Source organism: Octodon degus, unplaced genomic scaffold (genome assembly GCF_000260255.1).
Source record: "Octodon degus isolate 3935 unplaced genomic scaffold, OctDeg1.0 scaffold00122, whole genome shotgun sequence".
Taxonomy (NCBI): domain Eukaryota; kingdom Metazoa; phylum Chordata; class Mammalia; order Rodentia; family Octodontidae; genus Octodon; species Octodon degus.
In genome coordinates, this window is record NW_004524698.1 from 6,051,546 (window position 1) to 6,063,225 (window position 11,680).

An 11,680-nucleotide genomic window follows, 5' to 3' on the forward strand; every position below is an offset into this window, starting at 1 on the left:
TTGGGAATTGGACTGGAGTTCATGCATATTACTGAAAATACTCTGGTAAAAACACTTGTATGTGTCTTTCCCATGTCCTAAGACTGTGTAAAGCTTAGTGTAAAGGTAGTGGGTTAATTGATCTGTCTGGTACAGGAAAGTTCAGGGCCATCCAATGTTCAGGTTATGGCATTGTACTGCTGGCTTGTTCTAGCCAAATTTATAGTAAAAACTGTGAGCCTAAAATGCAGCAGAAAGATTTGAATAACTTAAATTTTGGCCTGAAAAGAAGCATGTGTAAAGTTGAGTCCAAAAGTAGTATAGTTGCTAAAGAGATTAGCACTGGTACAAGAAGAAAGATGTTCACTCATTGCAGGCCTGAAGCCTGTTCTTGTTTTTTTTTTTTGTTTTTTTTTTTTTTTTTTTTAATAGTGTCAGTCTTTCATTTGGGAAGAGGGCCCCTGTGCCCCAGGCTTGAGTAGGGCTACCTGTGGAATTGGTTGCCTGGGATACACCTCAGTGTGTTCAGCCATCCAGGCATTCAGAGGCTGCTGCAGCCATGGCCCATTGGAGACCAGTAGAGCCAGCCCAAAAGAGAAGCCATGTGGATGGGCCACCCAAGCCCTCTTATAATGTGCCCTATGTGCTGGACATGGAGCTATAGGACTTAAAGTTTACCCTGCTGGACTTTGGCCTTGCTTTGACATGATTCCTTTCTATACTCCTACTCCTCTTTTTTGGAATAGGAAACCTTACCCTGTGCCATTTCTTTAAAAGATTTATTTATTTATTTGGTACTGGGTTTCACTACACAGCTTGGACTCATAGTGATCCTCCTGTCTCAGCCTTCCCCCCACCCCCGGGATTATAGGCATATACCACCATGCCTGGTTTTAGTGGCTGGCATGGCCCAAGGAGGTGAGGGGGGAGGTAGCACAGCATGTGGTACCAGGGGTCGAACCTGGGTCCTTACACTTGCCAGGCAGGTGCTTAGACCACCAAGCTATCTCCCTGGCCCCCCTGTGCCATTGTATCTGGAGATTGTATAACTTGTTTTTTCTAGGCTTCACAGCTAAAAGTTATGCTGAATCTTGGACTTCTGAGCAGTGCTGGAACTGTTAAGACTTTTGGGGAGGAATTAGTATAGTTTTGGTTGTATACAGGACAGTTAGGTAAAGTGAGGCAGATTTATGAGCTTGTTAATGTGTTTAGTTGGATATTAAGTATGGTTTAAGGAGGTGTGATTAGGGGTGGTTAATCTTTTTTTTGGGGGGGTGGGGGAAAGGTCTACAGGGTGTTCAGGGTCTCACTACTAGATCAGACTTGTAGTGATTCTCCTGTTTACAGCCTCCCAAGTGCTGGGATTACAGGCGTGTGTCACCACACCTAGTCTCAAATGTGCCCCTGGGGTGGGGCTGGCACTGCAGGCCTGGGGATTGAACCCCTGGCCCCTGTGCCTGCTTGTAGGCACTTTAATCCACTGAGCTATTTGGCCAGCCCTAGGAGTGATTAATCTTAATGGTCAACTTGACTGGGTTAAGAGACTCCTAGAGAGATTGTGAAGGTAGTTTACAACTGAGTGGGCTGTTAAAAGGTGCAGCGTTGTTTGAGAAAGTAGTCATAGAGTGTGACTTTGAGAACTATATCTGATTTCTGAGCCCTTCTCTGGTACTCTTACCCTCTTCTCTGCTTCCCAGCTGCCATGAAATGACCAGCTTTGCTCTGCCACGCCCTTTTGCCATGATGTTTTTTCTTTGGAGCCAGCTGACCATAGGCCAAAATAAATCTTTTCTCCTTTAGACTGTATGCATTAGGCAGTTTCTCCTAGCAAAAGGAAAGTAGGGCTAATGCACATAATATACTAATATTGGTGTCTGCATTCACATGTATTAAATATGGCTTCTCAAATACTCCAGTATTTTCAGAGTACTTTTCTATTGGCTTCTGTTGAGGAATAGCAGAATTTTGTTGGGTAAAATTTAGGTATTATAGAACTATTTTGAGTTTTAGTCTACTTATGAAGAAATTAAAATTGCTTGTCTCTGTTTCTGGCCTTGCTTAAAGAACATAGACCAGTGATGGCAAAGCTTTTAGAGCTTTCAGTGATACAAATAGCCTGCTGTGGCACATGTGTTGTAGATTTGCCACCACTAACCTAGACTTTGTTTCTAGATGTTTGTGTGGCTTTCTCAATATTCTCAGTAAAGCATCTCTTAACATTTGGTGTAATCAATACCTCCTGCTTGCTTGCTGTCTTTTACTTTTGTTCTCCCCATCCGTCTGCCCAGAGGTGTACAGAGCTGTCTAGTTGTCCGCACAAAGCCTCATGCAGTCATTGGGGTAGGCTTCTAGAGTTTGTTATTAATTCATGATCCAATGCTGGAATTATGGGTGTGAATGCTACACCCCCACTGGGCTGGGTAGTCTGCATACAACAGAAGGAAGGGAGAGAGGCTTGCTAGTTGCTGCCGCTGCTGCTCCTCCCTTTTTACTCTTGTTCTTTGCTGTCTTCTGCCGCCATACACTGCTGCCCTCTACCATGTGCCATGCTGCCTTGGAGCCAGCCAAGTATGGACTGAAACTTCCACTTATTGTGAGCTAAATAAACCTTTTCTTCCTTAATTCTGCATGTCAGGTATTTTGTCCCAGCAATGAGAGCAAAGTAACCGAGATAGAAGCTCATCATGATTGAGCACATTTGGTTTCAGATTCAGGACTCCTTCAAGACCAGGGTCATATTTATTTGATTTAAAATTCTATGTGAGTTTTCTTCCTAGAATTCACTTTCATTAAAACATAATTGCTTGCATTTTAATTGATTCCCCTGACACTAGTAAATTTCCTATAGTTTTTTTTTTTTTTAATTTGGAATTGAAATCGACATCTATTTTGTCTGGCAAAATAGGGGAAGTTCTTTGTGAATGCACATTTTCATGCAAATGAAAAATATGAACATTTCACCCCATTCTCGAAAGATGGAACCAAACATACAAAGTATAGGATGATGATTTCCATTATTCTCTGATCACAGGTCTTCCTCTGGGCAAATCCAATTTTTTATTAAATCCAGTTGCTTGTTCTCTCCTGAATTCACTTAAAGCTTCACATTTCTCTTGTGTTGTAGAAACTTGCTTCAGCTCCCTATTAAACTTGTTGTTTAATAAATTTGCTTATTTTTCTTAGGCAGGTTTAGAAAATGCCAGTTGCATCATGGTGAGCAGAAAGCAAGTGCTCTGGGTTATTTAAATGGGATTAAAATATGCCGGGGTGATGGTGACAGTAAAATCAAATATGGAGTTCTTTTTCTTTAGGCTCTTGAAATAGCTAATTAAAAAAGAAAAACTTCCCATTCAAGTGGATGGCTTTATTTTTTTAGGACATATGTTATTCAGTCTCTAAACAGTTTTAAGTATCTGATTGTAAGTCAGAAGGGCATTGGGCTGGCTTACTGAAAATCTTCTCTGGAGTGCCTTAGTAGAATGTGGGTGGTGTGTATATATAGATTTATTATAATTTTAATGTAGCATACTTGAAATTTAGAAATTTTATGTTGCCAGTAGAACATTTTGAAAATATTGATTAAAAAAATTAAGGGTTGCTATCATTTGAGCTAAAATAAAATGTAGAATGTTGATTTTGTGGTTATTCTAGTCAAATTGTGAGAAGGGGGCTAAGGAAAAGATTTGGGCTCCTGACTACCACCTCCTCTCTTCGTCTTTCTCCTCTTTCCTCTTTCCTTCTTTTTAATTTTGGCATTGGATTTAACCCAGGACTTTTGTGCTGAGCTATATTTCTAACCCTTTTTTATTCTTTATTTTGAGACAAGGTATTATTAGATCAGTAAGTCGTCCAGGTTAGGCTCAAAATTCAGTTCTCCTGCCTCAGCCTCGCAGAGTGCCAGGATTATAGGTATATGCCAACATGCATGACTCAGCTCTGGTTTTGGCCTAGTGCCCCCGGGTTCTGAGAGGGGTGCAATCTGGAAACCTCTGTCAGGATGCCATGTTAGACTGTTAGAACCACTGGAACTTTGTATAATTTCAACATCATGACTTGCCCCAAGGCTTCATTAATTGATTTTATTTTGATATTTGCAATTTCAGAGCAATAAACTAGAGGAGAAAAGACAACTTCAAGAAGAGTTCAGAAAAAAAATATTCATGGAGCATCACCAATAGTGAGTATGTTTTTAGAACTTGATAGGTTTGTAGACATATTTTTAAATTCTAGACGATGCAAACTTTTCAAATACCTGGTACCATATTAGGTTATTGATTGTTATGTTAATTAAGTAACTGAGCTCTGTCAGTGTTTGAAGGTATCAGATTTGAGAAATCTGTATTTTTAAAAGTGCTCTTTAATAGTCAATTGCCCAGCAATATTAATATTAAATTTTAGGAATTCACCATTGTAAATAACTTGGAAACCTTGACATTTTGGTGATCCAGGGTAATTCTAATTATGTAGACTTCCAAAATAGCAATATAAGGAGAAAGGTGATTTAAATACCCAAGAAGAATCTAACCTAAATGGGGATTTATCTAATGGACTGAAGACTGTTCTATTCAAATTTGTTTTAATCAAATGTTTGATATCATTTATTAGTAGTTACCAAAACTTCCAATTTGTGGTCATATAGCAAGGTAATTTTTATAGTATAATTTATGAATAGCAGAAGTTAATATGTGTTGCTGTAGTAGGGCAGCTACTGTTTTATAATGTAAGTATTATACTCCACTCCATAGCCTTAAAAGATAGCATCACATTCTAGTGCTTGATAGCTGGAGTACCTGAATTGTTTGGCCTTGTTTTAGCCAAAAAGAAGGCCAAACAAAAGAACCATATTTCATATCTATATTTTAATTGTCGTAGAATCAAGGTAGGAGGTAGGCAGCATGAGGAGCATCTTGATTTTAGGTTCACAGCAAACAGAATTACTTGTCACATTTGGAAACCATAAGAGCATCCTGCCCTAACCACACTCCCTGATACCAGGCACGAGCCTGAGGGGCCAGTTCTATGTTTGAGTGTCATCTGAAATGATCACACAACCATTATAATAGCATTCGGGCTTTGACCCTGCTAATGGACTTGGCTGCCATGGTGGTTCAAATGGATCCATATAAATTCAAAAGATCCTTTTGACATGAGCATGGAGACTCACAGTGAAGTTGGAGAAACCTTTTACTAGGTACCGACTGAAATCTTCAAACCCAGAAAAGGCTCCAATAAAAATCTTAGAATCCAAACCAGATGGGATCCCCCTGGGTCAAGCACACCCTTGCCCTTCAGCATTGGCCTGCTCCCACTCTGTGAAGTACTCTTTTGCTTTAATAAGCCATATGCTTTTCTTGTTACTCCTGTGTGTCCTATTAAGTTCCCTGTTCAGAACACAAAGAGCCTAGATACCTGGTGTGACAGAAACAACCCATCTGGTAATAAAATTAAAACCAAGTCCTAGTTAAAAGTCTTAGTTTCAATCATTAGCTGTGAGCTTGGACAAACTACTGATCTTCAGTGGTTTATTCACTTGACTTTAACTTTCAAAATAAGAATGATAATATTCATCCAATAAGCTAATTGTAAGGATTAAAGATAACATGTGGATGTAATAGAAGTGCCTATTATAGGGACTTGAGATGATTTTCTTACAGAGATCCTTGTTGGATAGGATTATATGACTTTATTTTGGAGAGACTCTATATAAATTTCTGGCCTCAACAGAACCAACAGTTGACCTCCCTTTTTCTTATGCAGTATTGATCAACTGCTTCCTGTTCTCTCCCCACTGTTGTCCCTCATTTACAGAATTTCAAGTCACTAAGATATTGAGCTGCACATGTATGTGACACCTTAGAATGTAATTTCTAAGTGCCACATCTTCTAATTTTCTCATAACATTGTAAGTATCCTGCCTCTATCATAAGCTGTTCCTTTTTGTTTTAAGACTCAGAGACAAGAATGAAAAAGCAGTTTCTTGCTCTTATATATTGCTTAGGGACAAGATAGGAAATTGGCATCTGCTATCCAGGTCAGAAAACAATTGGGAGATGGAATGAAGCTGGATGGAAGGGTTACTGAGTGATGCCATCTTCAGCAGTAGACTCATTTTAGTCACAGAATCTGAAGCCTGTTTCTCCCTATTCTTCTTTGGGAAAGAGAAAGCTTGAATATCACAAGAAACTGACTGTCTTGAGGAGACACATAGCAAGAGGGAAGCAATGGGTTAAGGGTGTTAATATATTACTTCCTCTCTTTTCATGGATAGAGAAGAAGGAGGATTTATTTCTGGGTCCATCCTGAGGAGTTGAGGGAGATGAGGATTAGTGGCTTTAGTTAATTAGAGTCACAAATAAAAATAATTATAGCTGTTCTGTGGCATACTGCTTTTACATTGGAGAAGGGAAGACCTACTTCTCTGTGAGGGTCTTAAATTCAGGACTGGGAAGTTAAACCAGTTCGTTCTCTGCAGAATTTGAGACAGTAAAGTGAAGGGTGAGAGATTCTTGAATTTTTCAAATGTTGGAGGTTGTGCTGCTCAGCCTTCTTTCTTTCATCTACTTCTAGTTTCTTGAGTTTGTTTTACTAAATACTAAAGATCAATCACCTTTTATTCTGTAAAGAAGAAAAAAGTTTTGCCCTTAGCCACCTCACGTACTATCAGTGGAGTTCAATTCAATTACATGCACATTTTACTCTGGCTCTTTCTTCTGCTTATCGTGAAAGTGCCAGTTAACCAAGAAAAAGAGAAGTTGGCTAAAAATGAGAAAGTATCTCAAATTGATTTTTAAAGCCTATTGAGAAACACAAGAAGAGGTATATGTATGTGAGCTTTTTTTTTCCTTTTAAGAGCATTGGTTTGGAATTACTTTTGAAATTAAAAGGCCAATAGCTCATGAAATGAATGACCATTGTATAGCTATAAATATGAATGGAGCTTCTTAGAAAAGGTGGATGCTCCATAGAATGAGTATCTACTTTCTTAGGACAGTTTATGGTAGAAAAAAAGTGCCTAGGAAAACTGTTAGAAGTTTAAACAGTGCTAAGATTTCACTAGACCACCCAGATTGTTGTCCCATACCCCTTAAATTAGATTCTCCTGAAGCTGTCAAGTGAAGGAATTCAAAATAGAAACCCAAATAAGAAATTCTTTAGAATGAGTCAATACCTTGCTAGATTCTGCAAGCTGTGATGTGTAGGGTTCAAACAGCAGACCAGGAACAATATGTCCTGCTTGTGGAAAAGGACTGCCATGGACTTGAACAGACTGTGTATCCGAGGTGCTGGAAAAGAAGCGCAGGATAGCCACCTGGGGCAGCACCATGATAATCTTAATGTACTCTTTCTTCACACCTTGTTCCTGACTTTGTTCATTTGCTTCTGCTTATTTTTAGTGTTGTCAATTATTTAGCTAACAGGCAGAAAACTAGGCTTTTATTGACATCCAAAGGGACTCTCCTGAGTGTAATAATGAAGGCAGTTTATTGAATGCCTGTGAGGTTGCTTTCTAATTGTACACATTAATCTGCCCATGCAAGCTGGCTGAAAATACACAAGCAGATTGCACATGCAGATGGAGCACACAGGATGGTTTTTATGGAAAGACCTCTGGAATGTACTTCTGCAGTACTGTCTTTTCCTTAAAAATCGAATGACTGTGACTATTTCAATTGGCAACTGAGAGCAGACCAGATTAATGATGCATTAAGTCTGCTGCTCTGGCAGGGGACAGACTCCAATTTCACAATTTGGAATTAGTTCTAGGATTCTTGAGCCTGAAAGTGGAGGATAGAAATGCGCATTTAAGCTTTGTGTAGTTTTCACCATTTACTTTTAATCTTTTAGATTATTTACTGCTTATAAAAAACTCGTACACAATGCTTTTCAGGATGGCCCTTCTATAAGTATTACTGATCTGAAGTAATAGTTAATTAAACCTTATCAAAGAGAGGATGCTGTGATTTAGGTTATTTAAAATATTAGGTGAAATATCTTAGCATTTTAAAGTTCAAATAGTAATTTACTTGGCTAGGTGCAGTGATCTGTCTAATTGTGTGTTTTTTTATAAATGTTGAAACAAATTTGGATTTTGAACCTATTTAATCAGTGATGGTGGTAGGGTAGAAAGTATGTCAAGTGTGCAGGTGTTACAGAAAGTGGAATTCTTTTAAGCATATTCTAGAGTATTGGCTGTATTTATTTATTTATTTTTGTGGCTGGCTCAGCCCACCATTGGGGACAGGCCGGAGCAGCATATAGTGCCGGGGATCGAACCACAGTCCCTATGCACTTGCTTAAGCTTGCCTAAGCAGGCACTTTAGACCACTGGACTATCTTACCGGCCCCTTGACTATGTTTTAATCATTTAAAGTTATAAATAAGGTGGCTGAGATGAGTGTACTAATAATTTCCATCAGTTTTTGAAAATGGCAGTTAATGTTTAGAATTTTCACTTTGATTAACCAACTCTGTATGCTGATATCTGTCATCTGAGCAACTACATCAAGGACAGCAATGTGTAATACAAAACCCATGGTTGAATAGCTTTCATCTTGGTCTTCTAAATGTGTACTGTTTCTAATGTCTTATCAATTATTTTACTGTCTTTAAAATAAAATTTTTTTAAAAAAGACAAGAAAAAAATTAAGATTTCTTGAAAGCAAGCATTAATATTCAATTATTTGTCCAATCTTGCATAACTATATCTGTTAATCTGAGCAAAATAAAATAGATAATATAACAGCCATTGTTATTAGCTATTCCTGTTTTGAAAATCTGTAACATATGTATTGTTGCATGTTATCCTGTTTCTGTATTTTTTTTCTATTTGTTTTTGCTTCTGCTTTTACCCTTCAAAGTAAAATTAAATTCAAAAACATTATAATTAATATCTAATGACCACTTAGTACAGAAGATTAGGCATTTATGTAGTTTCAAAAATTTAAAGTACTTGGTTCTTTTAAATCAAAATAAGAAGCTGGTATATAATTGAGAACCTGTGGAGTATCAGGCTCAATAGTAGGCAGACAATATAGGTCATTTCTTTAATTTTCAGATCATCCCTATTAAGGATGTATTATCCCCATTTTACAGGTGAAGGTTAGGGTGGTTAAAATTTTCCAAAGACATGGAGACAGGAAGTGATAAAACCCAGATTTTGAGATTTTGGAAGACAAGAGGATTAGGTAATTTAGAGCTGTAGTGTACTTTAAGATTGGAAGGTTCAGGGTAGGATGGGGGTGTAGCAACGCGGTCTACCGGTGGGTAGAACTCTTATAATGGGTAGGTCAGCTCAGAGAGAAAGAGTTGGTCAAAGTTGACTTGTGTTTCTTCCCACCAAGATCTAAATTTTGTCTACAGTGGGCAAAACAAAGTCTAAAAGAAGAAAGTCTGCTTCATTTCCAATCATTACATGTAAATGATATTGTCATCCCACTACCGACACTAGGTTAGTACCATGATTCATCTTACTGTAGTATAGAAGACTACAGGGCCATGATGCGTCTTGACTATACTTTTCTCCTATGTACAGTTTCCCTTGTTATTTCCTGGAGACAAGGGCTCCTATTATTAAAATCTCCACTGGAAAAGCTGTTGGAACCAAACCCATTCTCAATCAGGACCCTTCCTGTTTTAAATAGTCAAGCTGCACCTCCAGCTCAGACCATTGATTATAGTGTTGGCAAGTTTTCTGCACTTCTGCCGTGGAACCATGTATCTCTTTTACTTCCATTTGAATAATAGTGTGCTTAGTTCCTCAGAGGCACATCTTCATCTATTTTAGTTTCCTAGCGCTTTGAATCCAGGCAGGTCTGCTGAACATGCACACTTTGGCCCCAAGTTTGCTTTCTAATATGCTTACAAAACTTCTAATACCCTTTAAGGGATCTTCTGAAAGACAATTAAGGGCTCAACTGCTCCCTTCTCCATATGGTAGGCATAAATCCAACCTTGGGTTTTATAATTTAAGTAAGGTGAATAGAAAGTCATCCTATGTATAACTTTCTGGCTTAAGCTAATGAAGTGAACTTACAGATATAAAAATTCTGTATCTATGTTGTTCAGAATAAGACTGAATAGCTTATGAGAAATCTGGTTTGAGGGAATCTATTACAGTTGAACGTTAAATCATATTGCTAGTTATAACCATATCAAAATTTCCATCTTCTGTGAATCCTTCCTGCACATATCCTAGAGCACTGGTAATGAGCCTGTGGCACATGGGCAGCAGCAGGCTGTTCCTATCACTGAAAGCTCCGAAAGGTTGGTCATCACTGTCCTGGAGTATGCTAACTCATTTAATTCCCACCCCACTGTGCTCATGTTGGCACTTATCACATCCCATTTAAATCACAGTCTGTGTTTTCTGTGTTACCTTTCAGCCTACATACTATTGCAGTGCCACTATCTTTGCCACCAGTCTCTTTTCTTTGTGGTCTCATGTGTTTTGTGGGATTTAATTTTCTTTTTCAGTTAGGTTTATTGGTACATTTTAGGTATACATAATGATCACTTTCATTATAGGAAATGTGTATCCATACATGATATAACTTGATTGTTTTTTCCCCATTCCCCGACTCTCCCTTTAACCCCACTTGAAGCTTTTTACAAATGCTTTATTTCAATTTTTCTTTCTTTTCGTCATCATTTTCTCCTCCCTTCTTCCTTTACTTCCCTAACCCTAGTTACAATTCCTAGTTGGACATTTTCTTCCTATTTCACAATATCTGTTACACATTTTGGTCCTTATTTACACCTTTGCTTTCTCACACCAGAGAAAGTGTGGTATTTACACATGTGTGTCCAGTTTGTTTCACTTAAGACTGTGGCCACAATGTGCATCCATTTAGCTAGAAATGTCTCAAGTTAGTTTATCCTTCTATATGGCAGAGCAGTACTTCATTGTATAATGACTACATCGTTTTTATCCATTCTTTGGTTGCTGAACATTTGGGTTGTTCTTAATAGTTAGCTATTACAAATTGTGGTGCCATAAACATAAGTGTACACATATCACTATGGTATGATGTTTATAATTCTTTCAGAAAGATACTCAGAATGGGAATAACTGGGTCGAATGGGACCTCTAATCCTACTTTTTTAAGGAATCTTCATACTGATTTCCACAATGGTTGCATCAGTCTGATTGCACCAGAAGGGTTCCTTTTTCTTCACAGCCCCTGCACAGTTTGTTCTTGGTTGATTTCTTATGCTAGCCATTATTTCTAGAGTCAGATGCAATCTCAGTGTTTCTTAAATTTGCATTTCTCAAATGACTAGGGATGAACATTTTTTCATATATTTGTTTGCCATTTGTAGTTCTTCATCTGAGAAGTGTGTATTCATCTTAGAAGTTCATTTTTGGATCTAGTCTTTGAATTTGGGGGGGGGTCCTGACTTTTTCAATTCTTTCTATGTTCTAGATATAAATCTTTCGAGAGTCAACTGGCTAAATGTTTTTTCCCACTTCCAGGGTTGTCTTTTCACTCTGTTGGTGATTTCTTTTGTCACGCAAAAACTTTTAAATGGGATGAGATCCAAGTTGTTGATCCTTTATAGTTTCTCATGTAGTCTGGGTTTTGTTCATGAAGTTTGTGCTTGTTCTCCAACTTTGCTCACTGATTTTAGCATCCAGAGGTGGATCTTGTCAGCAGCATTATTTGTTGGCCCTTGGTTAAAAATCAAGAGTTTGTTGTCACCA

The 11,680-nt window shown here is 38.1% G+C and overlaps 1 protein-coding gene across 1 annotated transcript in view; it reads left to right on the plus strand.

The window, feature by feature from the left end:
* The window catches only part of Epsti1 (epithelial stromal interaction 1), a 121,318-nt gene that overhangs the window by 46,644 nt on the left and 62,994 nt on the right, over nt 1–11,680 (plus strand). Inside the window, exon 6 of the mRNA XM_023700191.1 lies at nt 4,083–4,156. Coding sequence (XP_023555959.1) covers nt 4,083–4,156 — 74 coding nt within the window. The remainder of the gene's footprint in view (nt 1–4,082; nt 4,157–11,680) is intronic.